We start from the raw sequence: 23,204 nt of genomic DNA, 5'->3' as shown, positions 1-23,204 counted from the left end.
TCTTGAAAAGGGATTATTAGAATGAAATAAAATGAAAAGAAATGAAAATGAAAGAGGTGGATGAGAGGAGTATACAAGTTTTGGGTGAAATCCTAAAAAAATGTTGAAATATGAAAAGCAGGTGAACTTTGATGGAATTATTTCAATGTGAATGTCACCATCCAGTTCAATAACTTAAACATCAATTTCTGCTACCACATGTTAGAATAATCAAATTCAAGAACAAAATCTTTTAGTCAATAAGGGGCCTGTTTCATAAAGAGTTACAACTGTTGTAACTTTGCCATCATGGCAACCTTGATTAATGGTAACCTTGATTATGATTGGCTGCTGAGCCCTGTTACTGTGGTAGTTGCTATAATGGCAAAGTTACAACAGTTGCAGGACTTTTATGAAACAGGCCCAAGGAGATGTTTCTTTGCCTAAAGTAAACAAATGAGGTCATAAGATTTAACAAAAGCAAGAATACAAGCCATGCATTAACTACATAAATGAGACCTTGAAATTTACTAAATATGTTTTATGAATCTCTTCTTGTAATGGCTTTACAGTGAATAACTATTTATATGGATTTCACTCAGTTATCAGTTCCAAACTTATTATCTGCTTTTCCAAAAAAACAACCACCTCATAACAGTATCCCCCATCAATTAAATAAATTTAACTAATTGTTACTGACTGGGCGGTCACATATAAACCTCTAGAGAAAAATATATTGTAATGAAAGCTGGACTAGCCCATAAGGCTATCATCACACAGACGACTTTCAGAATTTCATTAGAAAATATTACTCTGGGATTTTTGCATTGGAGATTAGTTTGTTAAATCCATATCTTTAAACTATCTTTTCATTCTAATGACATTCATCCAATCAAATTTCATTAACCCTAGTCAGACATTTTTATTCTGTTTCACAGAGCAGCTAATTTTGTGTCTGTTCTAAACTCATTTATTTCACACAAAATACCTAAAAATATCCTCATAACATTAATATGGTGATATAGTGCAGCTCCTTTCTGCACGTAACCTTTTTTAAATCATTTCATGAAACTAAAAGAGATTTTAACTGACTTAATGAAATACTTACATCAGAGAAAATTTGTCAGTGAAAAACACTGTCAAAGGAATAGAGTAATCATGGTAGTGAGAGAATGGTCACGGTAATCAAAATTACTCTCATCATTTTTGGTGATGGTACTTTTTTGTTATTCAAAGAATGATTTTGTACATTGAGACATTTGTTTATTACTGGTAATTTACCATTAATGTTACAGTTATTAATGTGGAGCTTTACACGATTAGTTTCTGTGTTAAATTGCCTATTTCTGTTATTTGTTTGTCTTGTTTTACACACAGTAGAGGCTTTACTTTAAATTATAACTGAAAACTCTACATGTGTATAGTGCATGTATATGTGAGACATCTATAAAACAATCTTTCAGTGTTTGTTTCTACTCAGCTACCTCGGTGCTGATAAATGTAGGGATACATGCAACCGATTACAGCATTAACAAAAAAAAAATCACTTTAATCACATCATTAAATCATCTACCATTAAATCTCATCAATTCTTTCCTACAGTAATTAAAAAACATACAAGGAAACATATTCATCAAGTCCATTCTAATATTTTCATGACACAGATCCATGTTCGAAGCAATGAAGTAGATTTGTTTTGGAATGTTACTGGAATGACCTAATTTCTTCAAATATTGAATATAATTTCAAATGAAACTCATTTTCTATATGAATGATAGAATATTTTCAGCTACATTTTTCATATTGAATTTAGTTGAACATAGTGAAGGGTTATTCATTTTGGTATGTATATCATTTAAATACCATGCATGATCAGCAAAATATCAATATTTCTATTTTCTCATTAAATACAAACAAACCATCCAATAAGTGACAATACTACATACTATAATTCATTATTTAAAGGCAAAGACCAACAACACTCTGGAAGCAATTCATGAAACAAATAGTCAGTGATTTTAAGTGACATATGTTATAAGCTACTAAAATCCTTGCATCTGATTGGCTCGTAACTAAAGTCAGTGAAAACCACTGACAGGCTGCTTCATGAAACACTCTCTATTTCATAAAAAAGGAATATCAATAAAGATGAAGATTTAAAATGATAAATTTCACATCATTAATTACTAAGAAGCCTCAACGGTATGTTGTCATTATTTCTTGCATACCACTTCAAGTTAGGCACAGCATTTCCTCATGAAATCTCACCATGTGTAACTTTTAAAATTCATTATTCTCTTTAATACTTGAAATAATTTTTCTTTATAAACTGTCATGTTTGTACAATTATTTTGAATTGATCCAAATCATCTTGATGTTGAAATGGACTTGTCCTTTATTGGCAAGACTAAGCATGCATCTCAGTATGGTTTACATATAACATTCACATCAAAGTCATCCTAAAAGGTTTACATCTCAATAGTCTCACTTACACACGTTATTATTCGGTGTAAGTCTATGGTAACCAGACCAAAAAAAATCTTTCTACCATATCAATGTATTTCACTTTAAGACCTTTATCTCAACTAGTACATGTACATTCGACCCCACTTTCACACGATGTTCAGACTCTTAAACTGAACTTGCAATGACCAGCTTCACACACAATAAATTTTATTTTAGACAAAGCTTCCTTCATATGAGTTTTGCATATTGTGGAGTCCAGGCCATGACCTACCTTCAGATAGCAAGTTTGCATTTGTCCAACTCCTTTAATTTAGCATTCACACAGAATCTAGCTTTATAAAATAACTGGGAACCTAATCAGTTCACTGTCCAAAGACTTTATCTGATATACGAAAAGACCATAGTACACTTCATGATATTCACTTTGTTAATCTGAAAGTGAAAATCTTCTTTCTTACATTAATGTTGGATAAACATATACATTAGTCATTGCAGAGAGGAACCAGGTGATCCCTGTAGTGGGAAAATAGGTTAGTAAATACTGTTTGAAATGGAATAAATACTATTTGATTTTCTCTCTATAATCCCATGCAAACTTGTAATGCGAATCATAGGGCATCCTCACACCGTTAATAAGAGATTGCATGACCCATTCTGCTGACACGACAGGCATGTCTAGCTGCTGAGCTCTGTGTAGAATATGACGAGGGCAAGAAGGATCAGTCACCATCACGTTACAGTCAAACGGTACACCTGAAGCATCATGGGAAATAAACAATGCAGATAATGTATAAACAGTGTTAATCAAGGCTACGATTCTCAATGCCCAACATTGGAATTCGCCTGAACTAGACTTTTTCATTCCAATTTTTAAAAGTTGTATTGCTTATACATTGACTGAATGTTTGTAAAAAATGAATGTATAAACATTTGATGATCTTTGGTACCTTCTTCTTTGTACTACACTTCTCTTGAACATTTATATTCACAATTACTTTGAAAACCCATGGTATAACAGCAATTCTGTACAACAATTAGAACGCCTCTGGCAATCTTGCCTGCATTACACGATTCGAGTGCTGACTTTGAAAACAGCTATTGAATAATCATTCACAAAAGAAAAATCATATAATAATAAAATACTATGTCCATTGACCCAAAATGATGTTTGACCATGACCATGTGACATAAGATGTGTGCAAAACAATCTTACCCTTATGTCTATGTTTTGTAAGCTCTAGATCCATGAACTTTCCCAGTTATGATGCCAACTCAACAAATATTCCCAACACAGCAAGAGTTCATTGACCCAAATGACCTTTGATCTAGGTCATGTTCCTGAAACATGGATGCTCTTATGTCTCCAAGTTTCAAGAACTTGATCCATAAACTTTCAAAGTTATGATGCCAATTTCACAAATACCCCAATATGGTCAGTTTGTTGACTCTAAGTGACCTTTGACCCTAGTCACGTGACCTGATCTCAGATGGGATTTTAAGTGATACATCATTACCATTATAAGATTCATGAACTAGGTCCACACACTTTCTAAGTTATGATGACATTTCAAAAACTTAACCTTGGTTAAGATTTCAATCTTGACGCCGCCGCTGTCGGAAAATCGCTGCATATAGTCTCGCTCTGCTGGACAATAATGATACATGTTTATTCATTTTGAAGTGACATGTGCCTAAGCAATTTAATGTATTACCTGTTCTCCTGCATTCACCATGCGATTTTAGTTGTAAAAAAAAACTTAAAGTAAACAAGGCAAAAGCGATTTTGTGTCTCGCCCACTTATGAAAATAACCAGAAATATCGTGATTTGCGAGGGCAGGCAACAGAATTGTATCAAAACTTCATTGTGAAATGACTGGGATGGAATAACACTTGTCCTAAGAGCCTTGCACATAAACTTTAATGTTGACCTGAAAATGATCTTTGACCTTACCATGTGACCTCCCACTGCAGCAAAACATGCAGGTCCCCCAAGTCCATCTACCATCCAAGTTTGGTTGAAAAGTGACTTGCGGTTGCGGAGTTAGGTGTCGTAAGGGAGTCTTGCATGCATAACTTTAACGTTGACCTAAAAATGACCTTTGACCTTATCATGTGACCTCCGACTGCAGCATAACATGCAGGTCCCCCAAGTCCATTTACCATCCAAGTTTGGTTGAAAAGCGACTTACGGTTGCGGAGTTAGGTGTCATAAGAGAGTCTTGCATGTAAACTTTAACGTTGACCTGAAAATGATCTTTGACCTTACCATGTGACCTCCCACTGCAGCATAACATGCAGGTCCCCCCAGTCCATCTACTATCCAAGTTTGGTTGAAAAGCGACTAACGGTTGCGGAGTTAGGTGTCATAAGAGAGTCTTGCATGTAAACTTTAACGTTGACCTGAAAATGATCTTTGACCTTACCATGTGACCTCCGACTGTAGCATAACATGCAGGTCCCTCAAGTCCATCTACCATCCAAGTTTGGTTGAAAAGTGACATACGGTTGTGGAGTTATGCATCATTAGATTTGTGACGGACGGACGACATTTGGATCCCTAAGTCTCGCCTTCACCTCTGGTGGGCGAGACAAAAACTAAATAAGACGGCTGGCAAGCATATCATGAAATAAAAGTCTCACCTCCTCTATTGAGTTGATTGATGGTTGGGAATCTAGCTACAATATGACACCCAGCGGCCATGAGAATACTACGCCATGTTGATTCCAATACATAATGACTAGATAGAACCAATACTTTCAAGCCAGACAGGATCATTCGATTTGGTTTCCTATAAAATCAGACAAAACGGTTGGGCGTTTGTTAAAAAGTTACGTGCATCTTTATGCTTGAGTGGTGATCCTTTCTCATGCTTTTTATTTTCATCAGTGGATGTGGATTTCCTCTAACCCTTATAAAGTGTTTAGAAATAAACTATATTTTGCATTCAGATGGTTGTTGATAGCCAAGAAATTACAATACAAAGATTGTGTTTTTCCTAACTTTAACTGATGAGAATCAACATGATTGATTAAGAATGGGTATCCAAGAACAGATCATCAGTCGTTCTGAAAATCAGGCATCAACTAAGAACAGATTTATCAATCAGCATCATCGTATTTCATCAATTTCCACTCATCAGAGATTAATCACTTACCATTCAATGATGTCACCATCCACAGACTCTCCTGCTTGTAACCTGTATGCTTTGTGACTCTGAAGTTTATTCTAGAACATAGATCACATAAACACATCAAGAATAACACTTTGAAGATTTGATTTGAATTGTGTATTAAGCGTTGTGTAATGTCATTAATGATGTAGATTTACGCGAGTGTGATATTGTGTTTGAGGGAGATTGGTGTTGAGGGAAACTGGTATTTGAGGGAGATTGGTGTTTGAGGGAGATTGGTGTTGAGGGAAACTGGTATTTGAGGGAGATTGGTGTTTGAGGGAGATTGGTGTTTGAGGGAGATTGGTGTTTGAGGGAGATTGGTGTTTGAGGGAGATTGGTGTTTGAGGGAGATTGGTGTTGAGGGAGATTGGTGTTGAGGGAAATTGGTGTTTGAGGGAGATTGGTGTTTGAGGGGGATCGGTGTTTGAGGGAGATTGGTGTTTGAGGGAGATTGGTGTTTGAGGGATATTGGTGTTTGAGGGAGATTGGTGTTTTAGGGAGATTGGTGTTTGAGGGAGATTGGTGTTGATGGAGATTGGTGTTGAGGGAAATTGGTATTTGAGGGAGATTGGTGTTTGAGGGAGATTGGTGTTTGAGGGAGATTGGTGTTTGAGGGGGATTGGTGTTTGAGGGAAATTGGTGTTTGAGGGAGATTGGTGTTTGAGGGAAATTGGTGTTTGAGGGAGATTGGTGTTTGAGGGAGATTGGTGTTGAGGGAGATTGGTGTTTGAGGGAAATTGGTATTTGAGGGAGATTGGTGTTTGAGGGGGATTGGTGTTTGAGGGAGATTGGTGTTTGAGGGAGATTGGTGTTTGAGGGAGATTGGTGTTTGAGGGAGATTGGTGTTTGAGGGAGATTGGTGTTTGAGGGAGATTGGTGTTTGAGGGAGATTGGTGTTTGAGGGAGATTGGTGTTTGAGGGAGATTGGTGTTTGAGGGAGATTGGTGTTTGAGGGAGATTGGTGTTGAGGGAGATTGTTGTTTGAGGGGGATTGGTGTTTGAGGGAGATTGGTGTTTGAGGGAGATTGGTATTTGAGGGAGATTGGTATTTGAGGGAGATTGGTGTTTGAGGGAGATTGGCCCAAAGGTGAAGTGAATTCGGGCACTCCCGTTCCACAGAGACAAAAACAAAGTTGACTATTTGTGCTAGAATCTTCCATATTCATTTTTTTATAAGTCTACTCATGTTTTGCCTTAAAATTCAGCTTGGTCTCAAGCTGACTAAATAAAAAAACAACAAATTTTTAAAAATATTTCAAAGATTACATTGAAGAAGAAACAAATGATGGATTAGAGTAAAAGTGTGAGATTGGAGGAGGCTGCACTGTAGTGTTTACAGGAGTTAGGGTAAGGATAAATTCTGTGGCTGCAATGTAAATCCGGCTTCCTCAAAACCAGGCATAAAATCACATTTAAAACTTAAAATACTTTGAGTGCTCTTGCTTGACCCTAGAATCTTGTTATCCCTTTCAGCCCTATTTCTTACCATCCTTGAGCAATCTCTGATCCATAGGTTTGAGATACATGGAATGTTAGCAGCCAGAGCATACATATACTTCATTGTTCGACAGTAGGTATTAGCTATCACAAACAGCTTGAACTCTGTTCTCTGTGAAAAAATAAAAATAAATATATATGAGAGCTTGATAGACAGATGCCAATTCAAGGAACAACAAGTGGAATGCCTCTGGCCGTCTCACCTGCATCACGCGGTTCAATATAGCAGCAGTGCTGACTTTGAATACTACTCTAACTCGCATAAGATGTTCAGTGATACATGGTTACTCTTATGTCCACTTTTTATGAACTAGACCAATAAACTTACAGAGATATGATGGTTATTCAAACAAAAAGCCCCAACATGGCCAAAGTTCATTGACCTTACATGACCTTTGACCTTGATCACGTGACCTGAAACTCAAACAGGATGTTCAGTGATACTTGATTACTCCCATGTACAAGTTTCATGAATCAGATCCATAAACTTTCAAAGTTATGATGGTAATTCAACAGATACACCCAATTCGGCCAAAGTTCATTGACCTTTGACCTTGGTCATGTGACCTGAAACGCGCACAGGATGGTCAGTGATACTTGATTACTCTAATGTCCAAGTTTAATGAACTAGACCAATAAACTTTCAAAGTTATGATGGTAATTCAACAGATACCCCCGATTCGGCCAAAGTTCATTGACCCTAAATGACCTTTGACCTTAATCATGAGACCCGAAACTTGCACAAAATGTTCAGTGATGCTTGAATACTATTATATCCAAGTTTCATGAATCAGATCCATAAACTTTCGAAGTTATGATGGGAATTCAACAGATATCCCCAATTTGGCCAAAGTTCATTGACCCTAAATGATCTTTGACCTTGGTCATGTGACGTGAAACTCATGCAGGATGTTCAGTGATACTTGATTAACCTTATGTCCAAGTTTCATGAACTAGGTCCATATATTTTCTAAGTTATGATGACATTTCAAAAACTTAACCTCAGGTTAAGATTTCGATGTTGATTCCTCCAACATGGTCTAAGTTCATTGACCCTAAATGACCTTTGACCTTGGTCATGTGACATGAAACTCTAATAGGATGTTCAGTAATACTTGATTAACCTTATGGCCAAGTTTCATTAACTAGGTCCATATACTTTCTAAGTTATGACGTCATTTCAAAAACTTAACCTCAGGTTAAGATTTGATGTTGACGCCGCCGCCGTCGAAAAGCGGCGCCTATAGTCTCACTCTGCTTCGCAGGTGAGACAAAAATAAACAATACTTGCATGATTATCATAACAGTACTATATTTTCTCCCTCCAAATTATAAAGCAAAAAATCAAATGAGATATGTTAATATATGAAAATTAATTGATAGATAATTGAACTAAAATGAAAGTTCCCCCCCCCAAAAAAAAGGGAAAATAAATGCAAATGCCAATTTTTGTGATTAAAATGAGACAGCAATAATAAAACTATACAATGAAATCAGAATTATGATGTATAAATTATTTCTTATTTACAAGTTTATAATACTAAGTCAAAATAAACAATACCTGAGTGGTTTCAAAAGGAGTCTAGTGCGACTTACGGTACAAAGTAATTCCTATTTGCATGCAGTATATAAAATATCACTACACTGTTTATATACATGGCCACATGGACGACACATTTTATTCCTTTTTGTGGTTTAATTTCATTCAATGAAATCAATTGAGAGAAATCTAAAGACATTTACAATTGTTATATTCTACTGATTAATGAAGGGCAATATGAACAGTGCATAGATCAGTTGAACAAATAGCATTTATCTGATTTTTTCTAAGGTTCCATTTTCTCAGGCAACAATTGCTCTGATGGAAAATCTGAACATAAAGCCATACATAAAACATAACCTCCCATACTAAATAAACCCTAATCATTATCTTTACATTATTATAAACCAAAAACTCTTATTATCAACCTAACTATCCCTATGCCCTCTAAGATACCAAGACAGGAGCAAATATTGCATGAGCAAATGTCATGCCACCTATTCTTAAAGAGAAATTCCAATAGTTGCAGTAAACACTGATTTCATGAGAAAGTCTGTAAAATAAGGCTTAATTGTCAGTATATCACCGAGGATCTAGATCTGGTACAGTAACATTAACTGACCTTTATGAAATCTTGAAATCTATGCTGAAAAATGTTCAGACTGAAGATCCCCAACACAGATAAGTGCACGTGGGACAGTGTATAATTATTGCTTCGAATGTCGGGCCCGACGCTCTACCCGAATCCTGTGCTTATTTGCTGATTTCTCAGCAATTACACAATTTCTTCCAGAAACCTTTGACACATATGTTTTATTTACCGGTATACAAACAGACACTTTAGTGGTCATTTCATTGGATTCTGTACGAACTCATTTTGATATCGTTACCAAAACTAGCATTTACCTTTAATGACATATCAAGCATGTTGGTACTTAAAGGTTGGGGTCAGCAATGATCCATGCAATCATCTTACCTGTGATTTTTCAATGTCTTTAAAGACAACTCCTCCTCCTGCTTCTATCTGTCTTCTGGAATAATCTTTATTAAAGGGAACATCATCAGGATCATCTGAAAAACAAAGACATGTTTAAAATGTGAAAGGCATGACAATCCATATCTTGTGATAGTAATAATGATCATAATAATAATAATATATAGATTTATTGAGTGTAGAAACTATTTTATACAAAAGTAGATATTCTTCTGTGCTATGTAAGACTCCTAAAATGCATGATATTTATAATGAAATAGATGCCTTTTTTGCCTTTTTTTGCCTTTGATTCGAAGTTGTTTATAGATGATGATTTTCTGACTATTGTTTGAAATAGAAATAAGAAATACAATGTAGACATCCTAAAAAAAAAATCATTTTGCCCTATTGATTGTGGGTCTAGCAGCCACTGAGCAGCAGTGGACCGACGTTGCTTTATCAATTAAATTATTGCAAGCAACAGGTAGCAGCAATTCCCATCTATTAAGGTCTTTATTTTGTCTAACCCGGCCAGGTTTGAACTCCCCACCACCAAGTTGTGAGGCAGACACTCTATACCAACTGAGCTAACACACTGATGTTGAAACATCATTCATGTTAAGGAAGCTGAATCAATACAAAGACACCTCTGGATTGTATCTAGTCAATAAGATGACATGTTCTTCAAATCAAACAAACCGTACTTTTATACTGGTGAGGGTCAAAAGTTACAGGGTCATGACCTTTAATATTTCAGGCTCTGTATCCTATTGCTTCTTATTTTGCGAGTTTGTAGCTGTTTTCAAAAGAACTACAAAATGGCTTATCTGTTGAGTACCCTCAGCAGTGGATTAATAATGGCTTCATTAGTGCTTTATTAGGCAGGGGGTAGCATTTTATTTTGAAAAATGGCAACAAATCAGTGATCACAAGGTCTGCATATAAAAAAATCGAATACAAATTTCTTATATCTTCAGCTCGCACTTTGCGCTCGTGAAATGTGTATGATAATCATGATTACTAATAATGATAGTAATAATAATAAACAGTTCTTGCATAGCGCTTATCACAATTATGAATAATGTCTCTATGCACTTCCAAAGGAGAAAAAATTTGAGAAAAATTCATCAAATAATTAAAAAATTATTAGAATTTCAATTATTTGATTTGTGACGTCATATGCGAGCAGCATTCATACATAGCGAATGGTAAAAAATCAAAGAAATGTCATTTTCTCAGAAAATTGAAAATGGTTTTCACTGTATCTTTTATTTTTGCCTCCGACGAAGATTCTGCTAGGATCGAAAGCTTAGGCCCCTTTTGACTCTCTCTTTTATATATCAATAGACAAATCATTTCACACCCGATCATGAATAGAAAACAAAATTAAGTCATCAGGAACCATAAAAAATTTGAAATTCATGCATTTTATATTACATAACACATGGAGCAGCTGCTCGTTTATGACGTCACAAATCCAAAACTTTGAACTCTAATAACTTTCTTACTTTCCAACGGATTTTCCTCAAACCTTCACCAATATTTTTTACTAATTTTTCTGCTATTTTTACAACAAAGTTTTTTTCAGGGTGAACTTCCCCTTTATTGACTCTCTAAGGAAAGTATCCAGTACGATAGTTACAAGAACCTTTAAAAAGATACTGACAAAGATGTGACATGCATGCAATTCAAGACTGTAATTGCGATTGTGATATTCAATCTAGTTATTATGGCCTGAAAAGGATAGATAACTTACCATCACCCTCGCTGTCACTGGTACTTGTATCAACCTTTGACCTTTTCTTGACCTCTCCCTGGGTCAATAAAAAAGCCATGCCCTTGAATAATGTCTTGTTGTTTGGCATCGGACCTAATACCATCTCCATGGTCCTTGGGGTGGAAGGAGTACTACCCTTAGCAGCGGCTGAAGTGAGGCTCTTTGCCGGGCTGCTGGTCGTTGATGTGGAGGGGGTCTGCTTACGAGGTGATCGACGAACTCCAATCCCTTGCTTACTGATATCTGGACTGGATACAACTGTGACAGAGGGCAAGAAAATCAAGGTATTGGATTTTATGATTATAATATTGCATCATAGATAAATCTTAATCACTCCATAATACAGAATTGGGATATGCCAAATACTTTAATTGTTTTATTATAATAATTTCAACAAGAGTAAATTAATGAGGATTTTTTGTATCTTCCAGTACTAAAGAAACATTTCGCTTTTGTATTAGCTTTATACCACTACTATCATGTGTACTGAACTGAAATTGTAATTCTAGCTTGTCATTTTTTTTTTACTAGAATGTAGAAATAGACTTGAATTTTATTGGATTTAAAGGGGAATGAAACTGACCAATATTGTGTATTGTCTCTCATTGGTTGTGTGTTATAAATATCTAGTCTTAATCTATACCATTTGAGATAACTTTTTATAAGACAGAGAATAAATAAGCCGATAATTTGACTTGTGTAGGGAAACTTGTATTTGAGAGGATTAGTAACATACCTCATGATATGAATGTATTGCATACTAGATTAGTGTTATAATTCCATCGGGCCTATATTACAAGACTTTACTACTCAGAATGCCACATTGTGGCTAATGAGCTTGGCCAGATTGAAGTATTGAGGACTGAATGTGAGGCTATTAGGGCTGCTGGTTCGTATGCACTTAATATTTTCATTGCATTTGCCATTGGTTTTTGTTTATTTTGTTATTCAGAAAACTTTGACCTCTGCATGGTCAACATAGCTATCAAATGAGAAACAATGAATCATGGTTACCTGTTGTAAGCAGCCTTGTAGCTAGCTGTTTGGCTTTCTTTTTTGGTGAGGCAGCGCCCTCTATTGATTGTTTGTCATCAGCTTTTCTTTTTCCTCCTGACCGAGTGATAGCAGGGGATGGAAGACGCTTTGGAGTTCGACCAACTACTTTACTAGGTGTTCTCACGACAACATCACCATCAGGAGCTCGAAGTCTGCTTCGATGTCTAGGACCATCCACCAAGTTTTCTGCATTCAGATACAATATCATAACCATGGAAAGATGTCACCAATTACCTTCTGAAGAAATTTACTGACAAATTTACTCACAGGATTTGTAAAGTTTATATCAATTTGTGATTTTTTTAATTATCTGCCTCATAAAATCATCTTCTCTGGACCTCTCAAATTTCACTCCATGAAGATTACATAACTTTGAAATTTTATTGAATTAAGTTATATAACATATTTCACAGATATATTTATTTACAATCAACATCATTGTAACATAATACATAGTATTTTAGTAATTGGAGCAAACAATCGGAGAAAACCCGAGTAAACATGTTGTTACACATGAATATGAAGTAGACTCACAGTTAATGGTGAGCCCATGTTAAAAATAAATCTTATGTTGTGGTATATCATATATGTAGGTGCTAAACTGTGCTACAATGGAAGATGAAGACAAGCCATAATGTACATGAGTAGATTACAAGAGAAGTTCTTGCAGAAGATTTGCTGGAGACAAGGAGCACACAAAGGAAAGGTTCAAGAAGAATTAGCGTAATAGGTTTCACGGTACACCATGTATCTTTCTTGGGCAAGCGTTGGTCCTGAAAAGGACTACCCAATCTCGATGTTTTGACAAGTGTGTTCTTGTCGTCCTCAGGAGAATGAGTATTCTTCATCGCCATGGAAACCTTCAGAAGTTATATTATTGAAGAAGACTTACCAAGTGTGATGTCTGAGATTCCTGAACTGCTGCTTGGACAGGAAGTCAACAAGAGATTTGCTTGATCCTTAGACAAGATCACCTTCTCTCTAGGAAACCTGAATCAATTCAAATCAATTCAATTTATATTTCAAGTTCAAATCAGATTCACATCCAAACACAATTTCAATTTTAATTTACAATTCAATTCAACTTCAGGCAATGCATTTTAATTTCATTTGGGGAACAAGGTCAATATATCAAATGGCTTGCTTGCTTGCCAGTTACCTTACACTTTTTTTTGTAGGGATGGTCAAAACAGGCTTTGGTTATTCATTATGCTACATTTATTTAGAATTGAAGGCAATATCCTGACTTTGGCCCAGTTGCTCTCAAAGGCGGAAGCACTTAAAGGAACAATAAAAAAGGTACCTATCTATGATTTTGTTGCAGACTTTTCAAATTATAATTCTCTCTTTCTCCCAGTCTGGCCTAGTAAGTTCAAAATCTAAGGTAGGCTAGGCCCCTTCAAGACTTCAGGGCATTTTTTCAAGCGTATCAAAATCAGAACTATACTTTTACAAAAAATTTGAAAAGACAAGGTACATGTAGTTTGTACGCAGAAACTTGAATTATTGCCAAATTGCTCACTTTTCCGTTTTTCCATCATCAGTCTCGATATAATAGCCATCATCTTTGGGCGTGGAACCTCGATAATAACCAATCACAATTCCTGAAGAACAGAATAAAATAGCAGAAGATGAAGTAGTAGTACTAGTAGTAGAAGCAGTAGTAGTAGTAGAAGTAGTAGTAGTAGTGGTAGTAGTAGTGGTAGTAGTAGTGGTAGTAGTAGTGGTAGTAGTAGTAGTAGTAGTGGTGGTAGTAGTAGGAGTAGTGAAAGTAGTAGTAAAAGTAGTAGTAGTAGCAGTATTAGTTGTAGTAGTAGTAGCAGTAGTAGTAGTAGTAGTAGTAGTAGTAGTTGAAGTCTATGGTAATCAAATCGTTGTCCATCAGTTATGAACAAGCTAAGATTTAATTTGAACTCTTGAACAAACATATATTGATATATCATTTTAATTTTTTTTTACTAACCTGGGTAGCTATATTGATCTTCTGGTAATTCAGCCATGACACTTTGTCCCCTCGCTAACCAATCTTTGATGATAACATCTTTGCTATTCACACTTCTCATATCACCATCATCAAAGGCTATCTTCAATCTAAAATCATATAAACAAACAGGGTTAGGCTCGATTAACAAAATTACAACAAAACTTTTTGTCAACAAGATGCTTTTGTTACAACAAAATGTAAACATCATACACATTGCATGTGAACAAGAAATAAAACATTTCACAAGAATAAGTTGTAAATAAAAAATATCTATAAATATAATTTTAATATAAAATCAGTTTATTCTTATTTTCAAAATTATAATAATTCATATAATCGTGTCAATTTTTAAGTGAATAGAGAAACAACTTAATCTGCACTTTGTACAAATTACAAATACCTTTTTTTGTTGTTATCAATATTGTGCCCAAGGCATATGAAAATATTAGTTTTATGTAAGTTTCATCTTTTATGCACTGTATATGATGGTATGCTAGGCTGATCCAGGAATGGCATCACTACCTGAATGTTCAACACATAAGTGTTGTGTTGGGGTTGGATCTAATGCTCTTTTATTTTCAATCAGAATTAAAATGAGACGAATCGATGCAATATTTATTAAAAACGGTAACTTGATAATGATGATAAATACATGAGTAAGTCTGATGGTGACTATACTCTGAAGATGAAGATAATACAAATTCTGCAGTATAGAATATAAACTCTTCTGTAGCTGTCTAAACCATTCTCAAATCTACATGTAAACTCCAATCTGCAATCTGTCTGTATGCTGGAGTAATCTCTAAAGTAATCTGATTTGGGTTCAGAAGTGAACCCCTTTTATATTGGTCTGCTTAAGACTCTTTACAACCAAACAGGTGTTGGTCAACCTCGGACGCTTGACCAAAACAATCTGTGCGTCAAATCTTTACTCTGAATTGGGTGAGTTGACCTTTTAGGGAGAACATGAAATGTAGTGAATAAGAAACCCATAAAATGTGTGTGCGTCAGAAGTTTAGCTGGAAGAAGAATAAGTAATGCTTTCTAATGAAAGCTGGAGCTGGTATACTTCCTGTAGAAGTATTGATTATGTATTGATTATAATATTGAATGTGAAATATGTCTTCTCATCACATAACATAAGCAACATTAGGGATTATCACTGAAAAAAAATAAAGTATTCACCTGCTATTTTTTTCTTCTGATTTGATGATACCCGGGTAATAGAAACCATCCAACCAACGAGTAAAGACTCTAACACCAGGTACGAGAAAAGCTTGTGCTGAATCCGTAGTAGGATCACTTGATGTACTGACCCGCTGCCTAGACTCCAGGGGAGGCTCGGTCAGGATTGCATCCATCTGACCTTCTTCCTCTTTATAAGGAGATTGAGAAGATACAGTAGATATTAAGTGTTTTTAGAAGGTTTTTTTTCTGTATTTGGGCTCTTTGAGGAGGGAGATATTATTTCTTATACCAGGGACAAATTTATATTGCACAACTTTCAATTAACAGGTACATGTACCTTCACAATTACATTCAATCTCTGAGTTTTACACAAATTTGATTAGATTTTTTTTTGGAGGGGGGATTGAACAGGTCTTTAGAAAATCTGTTATTCTGCTGTAGTAGAAGTTTGAAATTTGTTGAAAATGTTTGTGACAGATTTTAGGAAATTTAATATGAAATTAGTCACCCCAAATTACTCAAGAATGAACCCATATCCATCATTTATTACTAATCATTGCAAGTAACACACATGAGTGTAGAATCCTATGCTGCAAGTGCAGATGATGTAATATACTCAAAGACCACTTGAACACAAATTCTTGAAGTGATTTCACAAATTTTAATTTGCAATGCAGTTCCTTACATGTTCTTGAGAATGACATGTGAACATTTTCCATACCTTTTGATATCTTCTTCTATTTTGTTCTCTTTCTCTCTCATTTATGGCTGTTATGAGAATGAATTAGTGCATGATTATACTCACCATCTTGTACAACAATAGTATCATCCAAAGACTGCTTGATGGGAGCAGTTTTCTGTGTCTTCCCTCTCCTCTTTCCCCTGGCTGGTCTGGTAGATGTCACATCACGATTGGATGGACCGGGTTCATCCACTTTGTCTTCAAAACTTTCTCCTGTCGTGGAAGTAGCAGTGGTAGTCTCTATTTGCAATAGTTTCCCAACATCTCCATCACTCTTTTCATCGCTAGAAATCCTTTCCAATTCTTTCCTTGGTTGTGCACAAGGTATTCCTTCCGATTCCTCTGAGGATTGCTTGACTTCTTCAACATTCCAACCCTCACTGACATTCAAAGTAGGAGATGAATGTATTTGGGCTTTTGAAGATTGTTCATGCGTGCTTTGATCAGCTTGTTCTGGAGTCCTAGGCACTGACCTTCTACTAGGGGTTCTCTTAGGCTTTGCAAACTCGCAATCTTTTTCATCAGATACCATCCTGACTTCTGCATCAGATGGAGTGACTGAAGAACTGCTAGTGCCCTTGGAAGACACCCTCTTACCTCGTTTCCTATTAGAAAGCATCAAGGCAGATGGACTTACATCGGGTGACCTAGCTTGACCAGTCTTGCTAGACTCTTCCGTGATGCCCGGTAGATGCTCAGCCCCACCTGAAAGAGACCTCCGTCCATTGTCCGTGGGTGACTGTCTTATACCTCTGGCAGGAAATGCTTGTTGGACAACCCCACCAGGAGATGTCAATTGCCTTCCAGATGCAGAATGCTCATGACCCGAAACATTAGGTGATGTCTTCTCAGATCCTGGAAGACTGATGGTCTTGTCCAGAGAACTGTTTCTTTCAGAGATACTTGACAGACTGATGCTTTTCTGTATGCCAATGCTGAGATTGCTGGATGTCTTCTGGAGGCTTCCCGCAACGCTAGAAGACGTCCTGGAACCAAAAGAGCTGATATCAGCCAGGGAACCAGAGGTTACAGAACTTGTTTTGGAAGAATGAGTAGGTGATGGGGTCCTGAATTCTTGCTCTAGCTTTTCAACTATTTCTTCATTCACAACCTGTAATTTTGGAGAAATAAAATGATTACGACCAAACTCTCTTATGCCTTTCTTGCCAGAACAAATCATTTACAAATCAACAAAGAACAAGAGCACACTCCCTATATTGTGAAATGGTATTTCCTAAATCAAATAATGGACCTAGTACAACGGTGGAGTAGAAACACAATTTTAAGCTCAATGATTATAATTAAAGCATAAAATAATCAAAACAGCGAAAGCAACAACAAAAACGACAACAATAATAATCATTATCAATATTATTTTTTGTACCAAAAATGCTATATCTTTAAATTTCCAGAAAAATGATGATCATATTATATTATGTGATTACAAAAAATTTCTTCAAAATAGAGATACAAGGCATAACTGGTAAATCATACGAAAAAAAAAATTCCCAAAAGACATTTTCAGATCAAATGATGAAAACATATACACTTAAGGTCACCTAAGGTCAATTCCATAGTCAAATGAAACTTCTTTGGGTGATCATAACAAAATGTAACTTATTCTGAGCTTTCTGTTCTTTTGGTTACGAATGTATTTACAATGTATATATGTTTCTTAAAAAAAAATAAAATGAGAATAAATGTGTACCTGATCAAGGATAGTACTCTCTATCAATTCACCATTTTCAATCACTTCCTTGATCCGTTGAGTGATATTAACTTTCTTATAGCGAACAATCTTCCAAGGTATAAGTTGTCTTGCAGGAGGGGAGTGACCTGGAATCTACAATAAAGAATAACAATGAATATATATGTCAGCTCTCTTCTGGTATTATCTAGTACACTGTATTAACTTTTTGGATCAGTGTATTGTAATTTCCTGCCCAAAAACTTCAAAGAATCTCCAAGCATTAATGTTTTCAGACACAAACTTAAAAAGATGCTAATTTGTTAATACTCCATACCAACAAGTCAAGCTAACTAAAAGCATTTAAGTTTAACCTTTATCTATCAATAAATTTGTCAAATATTACATATATTCCAAATCATGACACGACAGTGCCTAACGACTTGGACCTACCATGTTCCTCTTTTCATTTTCAGTTTTACTTACACCACCCTTCTCTCCCTCCTTCTTTCCTTTGCCTCTTTTTTCTCCTCTTGTTATAATTTTATAATTACCATTTTAAATCTATCATTATTATTATCATGGTAATTATCATTTAAATTACTTTCTCTCATTTCTGAAGTCACTTATTCGCTTTATTTTTATATTTTGTAGGTTACCTGTTTTAAGCTAATCTCCGTCTGTCTCAATTATTGTATAGAGTTTTGCTAATTAGTATTGAAACTAAGTTTAGGGACTTGCCGTTTATACAAGCATTGCTTTTCTTGGCAAGTCGGGTTATTTATCAAATGTCAGTGAAATATCTATATTATTTTGAATATGCATTGTTACTTCAATTATATTTTATTTTATTGAACGGAAATAAACAAATATAATCTAAATCTAATTTTGTTGTAACTTCTGAAGTTATAATTTAGTACTTTTGTAATAGCATGATTAAAAAGGCTTGCCTGTATGAGTTCCAGAGAAGCTGGGCTAGCCTGTGGTCTTTGTTCTGGAGCCATCGTATCCTGAACTACTCTCTCTGTCATGGACGGTGCTCTGACGTTTGGAGGTTTCTCAGGTGGACCCTCAGCCATTTGTGGAATGTTTACTTGTCTCTCCTGGGCTTTTCCTCTCTTCCTAGGGGCCTTACGGACAGTAGAACTTGCCTTCCTTGGGGATGTCCCGGTCCTATTTAGTCTAGAGTTTTCATTTTCTCTTTCTTCTTCCGTAGTCTCTGCGAGGTCTTGTGGTCTCTTCCGCTTGGCACTTCGGGTCTGACGACTGCCCCTTGGAGTTTTCTTACTCTTTGGGGTTACTGCACTAGTTGATGGCTGCTCACTTGCTTGTTTGGTAGATGATACTGGTGTTTGGGAAATGGAAAGAGAGAGAGGGGATGGCAGACAAATAGAGACAAAGAGATAGAGAAATGCCAGATGTATGCCTGACTTTATGAAACACAATAAGATAGCTTCGCTGTTGATACCAACAGAACATTCAATGTTTTATGTTAAAGGCTGGTTCTACAATGGTCCACTTGCACATTATCATGAAATGAAGTAGAAGGACGAAATTCAATGTAATTCTACTGTGGCAAACAATATTCATGGATTATCTGTGTTTGTTTGAGCAAATCAATATGTATTGATGAAACTTGACGTGATTGAAATAACTTACGTTCCTCAAGATTTCTTGAAGGAAGCTTCTCCTTTGGCACAGTGTCGTCTTTCCTAGCCCAGGTCTTCATTGGTGTGGGAGTCTTGTTAGACTGTGACTCTGTGAACTCATAAGGATCTCTTCTTCTTCTCTCCTGAGAAATAACAACCTGATGCTCCTTGGGAGATGCACCTTCTTGCATTCTATCTTCAACAACATCTTCATCAATTTTCTCTTCCTCTGCATCAATATCCATCTCAACATCAGCTTCCTGTTCATCATTACCTCCATACCGCTGGGTTTCCTCTTGCTTCGTCTTCAAGATCCTTGATTCCTCCACCACCTCCACATCAGGACAATCCTCCTTTGGGTCCTCATCAACAGGATGGTATTCCAGTGGAATCGTTGCAGGGTCATCATCATCATCGTCCATTGCAACATCAAAAGTTTTACCCTCATCAGCGTGCTCGATCTCGACACCCATCTCTTCCTCCTTTCTGGCCTCTTCTCTTGTGACCCGAGGCTGATCGTCTTGTGCGGTTAGGCTCTGCTGGTTCCTCTTCTTTCCAAGAATCAATTTGGTTTTGGGTTTCGATAATGAGAAAGGATCTCTGCAAGTCAAGTGGATGATGAACTTTATCAGTCAGAAGAACATTTGTAAAGTCAAAGATATTCAAGTTCCCAATTGTTTAGTGTGATTCAGATATTCCCCACTCAAATTTCAGGAACAAATTGGACAGGCAATTCCCATTTACTGTTACTGGATGAAAACCAGTTTTACCTCAACTGAACTTTCTTAGGAAAAGTAAAGACTCTACCGGCATATCTTATTTATGGCAGAATAAAGACAAATCAAGAGAGCCAATGTATTGTTTAGTTCATCAAAACAAAAACATAGACCAAAATAGGCTTCATGGTCCAGTTACTGCCTGTCAAGCAGTAGATGACAGGCTAAACTCTTTCTTTGTTACTATTTTTTTTTTATAAGAGCTAAAAACCTCACTTGTCAATAGGATCAGCCAGTTTCCTTGATTTGGTGTTACTCTTTGCAGTCTTAGTTGCTTCTACCACTCTGCTAAAAACCGATTTGCGTTTCTTACTCGGGCTCTCCTTGACTTCCTTTAGCAGTTCATCACAATCAGCAGGATCTAATGACAGATAAATAACAAGGCTTGTATCTTTTTGGTGATATTTGTGAGCCTTTAGCAGGTTAAATACATCATCAAAAGTCCTGCCCTTGAAAGAGTATTTCAAATTCACAGCTACATCGTATGAATACGGTATTTTGTTGAGCAGTCTATGGTATAGTTTTTCTTTTGCTCTCATTTATTAAATATCTCTCTTCATCCCTTCCTTTGTACGTCAGAAAAGGAAATTTAATTTCATCACGAACTTTGTCAAAACTAATACCATCATACAAAGTACATACATGACTTACTCCTTAGATTGAAGACTGGTATCTCACTACTCTCAGCTGAATCCATGTCAATCACTGCACTGACTACAAGAGCACTAGAAGACTTGCTACTTGTCTTTGGGGTCTCCTGCAAATAAGAAGTAAATTCAGGTTATGAGGATGAAAAGGCCTAAAAATATTATGTTGCCCTCATCATAAACTGAAAAATGTGAAAAACCAGGGTTGCTATTTTTTTTTTAGCTGACCCAAAAGAGAAAATGTCTGATTCTAGAGAAGAATTTGTGCAAATTGACAAGTATGTTATTTAGCTCCCCAATATTAAATAATTTTTTAGTACATGTATATTTAATATTAGGTGTTATTCATCTATTGAAATAAGAATTAGAATTACTCATTCACTATACACAGGTCATGTGGTACAGTGGTTAGAGCATTGTACTCATGATCGCAAGGCTGTGAGTTCAAATCCCATTCTGCCAATGTCTCAACCTAGATAAAAGGCCCAAAATAATTCCTGTCCTGTATAAGGTCAGCCATCATGCCTGATTAACTGAAATCAAATGTTTCATTTGCGATTGATGTATACCAGCTTGGTGTTATAAAAGCAAAAGGCTGTCCTGCTGAATTCTTACATGAGATACTATAACAAAAACAGAAGCATACTATTACATGATTATACTTGAATAAACGTACATATCATTGTATGAAAAATCAAATAACTCTTCTTAAAAAAAACCCCTCAGTGATCAAAGTAAAGTTGATTTCAAGTTTACTTCAAGTAGATAATGAGGCAGGTGTTTCTTCTGCTCCAGCTCTAATGACAGCTTCCAATAACAGCTTCCAATAACAAATTCAAAATCATATATCACTACATTGACTTATCAAACATATATCATTATATATCACTACACTGACAAATCAAACATATACAATAGAGAAATATACAAAGAATTTTTACACTTGTCAGTTTAACTTCAATACTTAACCATGAACATACTTTGTCTGGTGTGGAGGCAACCTCTCTCTTTGTATTGGTCCCTTCTATCTCATCTGCTTTAGGAGTACTATGACGGGGTGTACCATCAGTCCATTGACCTTTCTTGCTAGGTTGAGAGGTCATACTACTCAAAGGTCGTAACATTGCACCATCCTTGGGAACACTCAAATTAAAACCTAGAAAGAACAAGCATGGTAAAGTTCATTGACCTTGCTTGCTAAATTGAGAGGTCACACCCTGTGATACATTCAAATTAAATCCTAGTCTTATTGGAGCATTTTTCAACTTAATACTGTAGACACTGAATTATAGACGGTAATTCTCTTGATCTTGGGCCCGTTTCATAAAGGTCAACTGTTGTAACTTCGCCATAATGGCAAAGTTACAACAGTTGCAAGTCCTTTATGAAACAATCCCCAAATCTGCCTCAAGTAAACTTACAATGGATTCTAATAATAAATGTACATAGCACATGACAATAACATTATGGGTCTAACATGCTTTACCTAGTAAATACCTAGTACAGCATTTATGAAAACTCTGTAGAGTATGTGACATCAATTTATTGTAAAAAGTGCTAAAATCATTTAATTATAGCTAACAAATAAAGCTTTGAGAGTGATCATTTTTAGTTTTTCTTTTAGAACTTTTATTTCATATTTTCAAGAACTGCTTTTCTTCAGATATACCATATTTCTATGCATCAATAATAAAAAAAATTTAATGTAAAATCATGGAGCTGAGACTGAAGTAAGCAGGAACTATTTATGATCAAATCAAGTAATATTATACAATTAATACACATTTATGAGTGTGTTATGACGATGCATCACACTCGAGGGTATTTATGGTATTTATGCGTTTGCATAATATTGTGAATGCCCGAGAGTTGCTCGCATTGTCACTAACATCACAAATCTTAAAATGTGCATTAATTGTTTTATAAAACGGGTCGGCAAAATCAATTTTTCATGGAAATCTTGTTCAAATCCCTCCAACTTGTGTACGATCGCACAGACGAAGAGATCACAAGACTGTCAATTATGACATCACAGGCGTATCTACTATGCGCGCCTAAGTAAGCGCATC

The 23,204-nt window shown here is 35.9% G+C and overlaps 1 protein-coding gene across 1 annotated transcript in view; it reads right to left on the bottom strand.

Moving 5' to 3' along the window:
• Positions 1-1,670: 1,670 nt before the first annotated feature.
• Positions 1,671-23,204, bottom strand: part of LOC121416266 (TP53-binding protein 1-like) — a 41,314-nt gene continuing 19,780 nt past the window's right edge. The window contains exons 13-30 of the mRNA XM_041609783.1: positions 22,116-22,291; positions 21,140-21,245; positions 20,705-20,849; positions 19,723-20,312; positions 19,014-19,408; positions 18,085-18,219; positions 16,440-17,487; positions 15,632-15,821; positions 14,426-14,553; positions 13,985-14,066; positions 13,355-13,452; positions 12,421-12,648; positions 11,386-11,664; positions 9,633-9,727; positions 7,106-7,228; positions 5,602-5,672; positions 5,087-5,235; positions 1,671-3,198 (exon numbers count right to left, since the gene is read on the bottom strand). Coding sequence (XP_041465717.1) covers positions 3,008-3,198; positions 5,087-5,235; positions 5,602-5,672; positions 7,106-7,228; positions 9,633-9,727; positions 11,386-11,664; positions 12,421-12,648; positions 13,355-13,452; positions 13,985-14,066; positions 14,426-14,553; positions 15,632-15,821; positions 16,440-17,487; positions 18,085-18,219; positions 19,014-19,408; positions 19,723-20,312; positions 20,705-20,849; positions 21,140-21,245; positions 22,116-22,291 — 4,229 coding nt within the window. The 3' untranslated portion in view covers positions 1,671-3,007. The remainder of the gene's footprint in view (positions 3,199-5,086; positions 5,236-5,601; positions 5,673-7,105; positions 7,229-9,632; positions 9,728-11,385; positions 11,665-12,420; positions 12,649-13,354; positions 13,453-13,984; positions 14,067-14,425; positions 14,554-15,631; positions 15,822-16,439; positions 17,488-18,084; positions 18,220-19,013; positions 19,409-19,722; positions 20,313-20,704; positions 20,850-21,139; positions 21,246-22,115; positions 22,292-23,204) is intronic.

Source organism: Lytechinus variegatus, chromosome 5, assembly GCF_018143015.1.
Source record: "Lytechinus variegatus isolate NC3 chromosome 5, Lvar_3.0, whole genome shotgun sequence".
NCBI classification, from domain to species: Eukaryota; Metazoa; Echinodermata; class Echinoidea; order Temnopleuroida; family Toxopneustidae; genus Lytechinus; species Lytechinus variegatus.
This window is presented reverse-complemented; position numbering and strand designations above follow the sequence as displayed.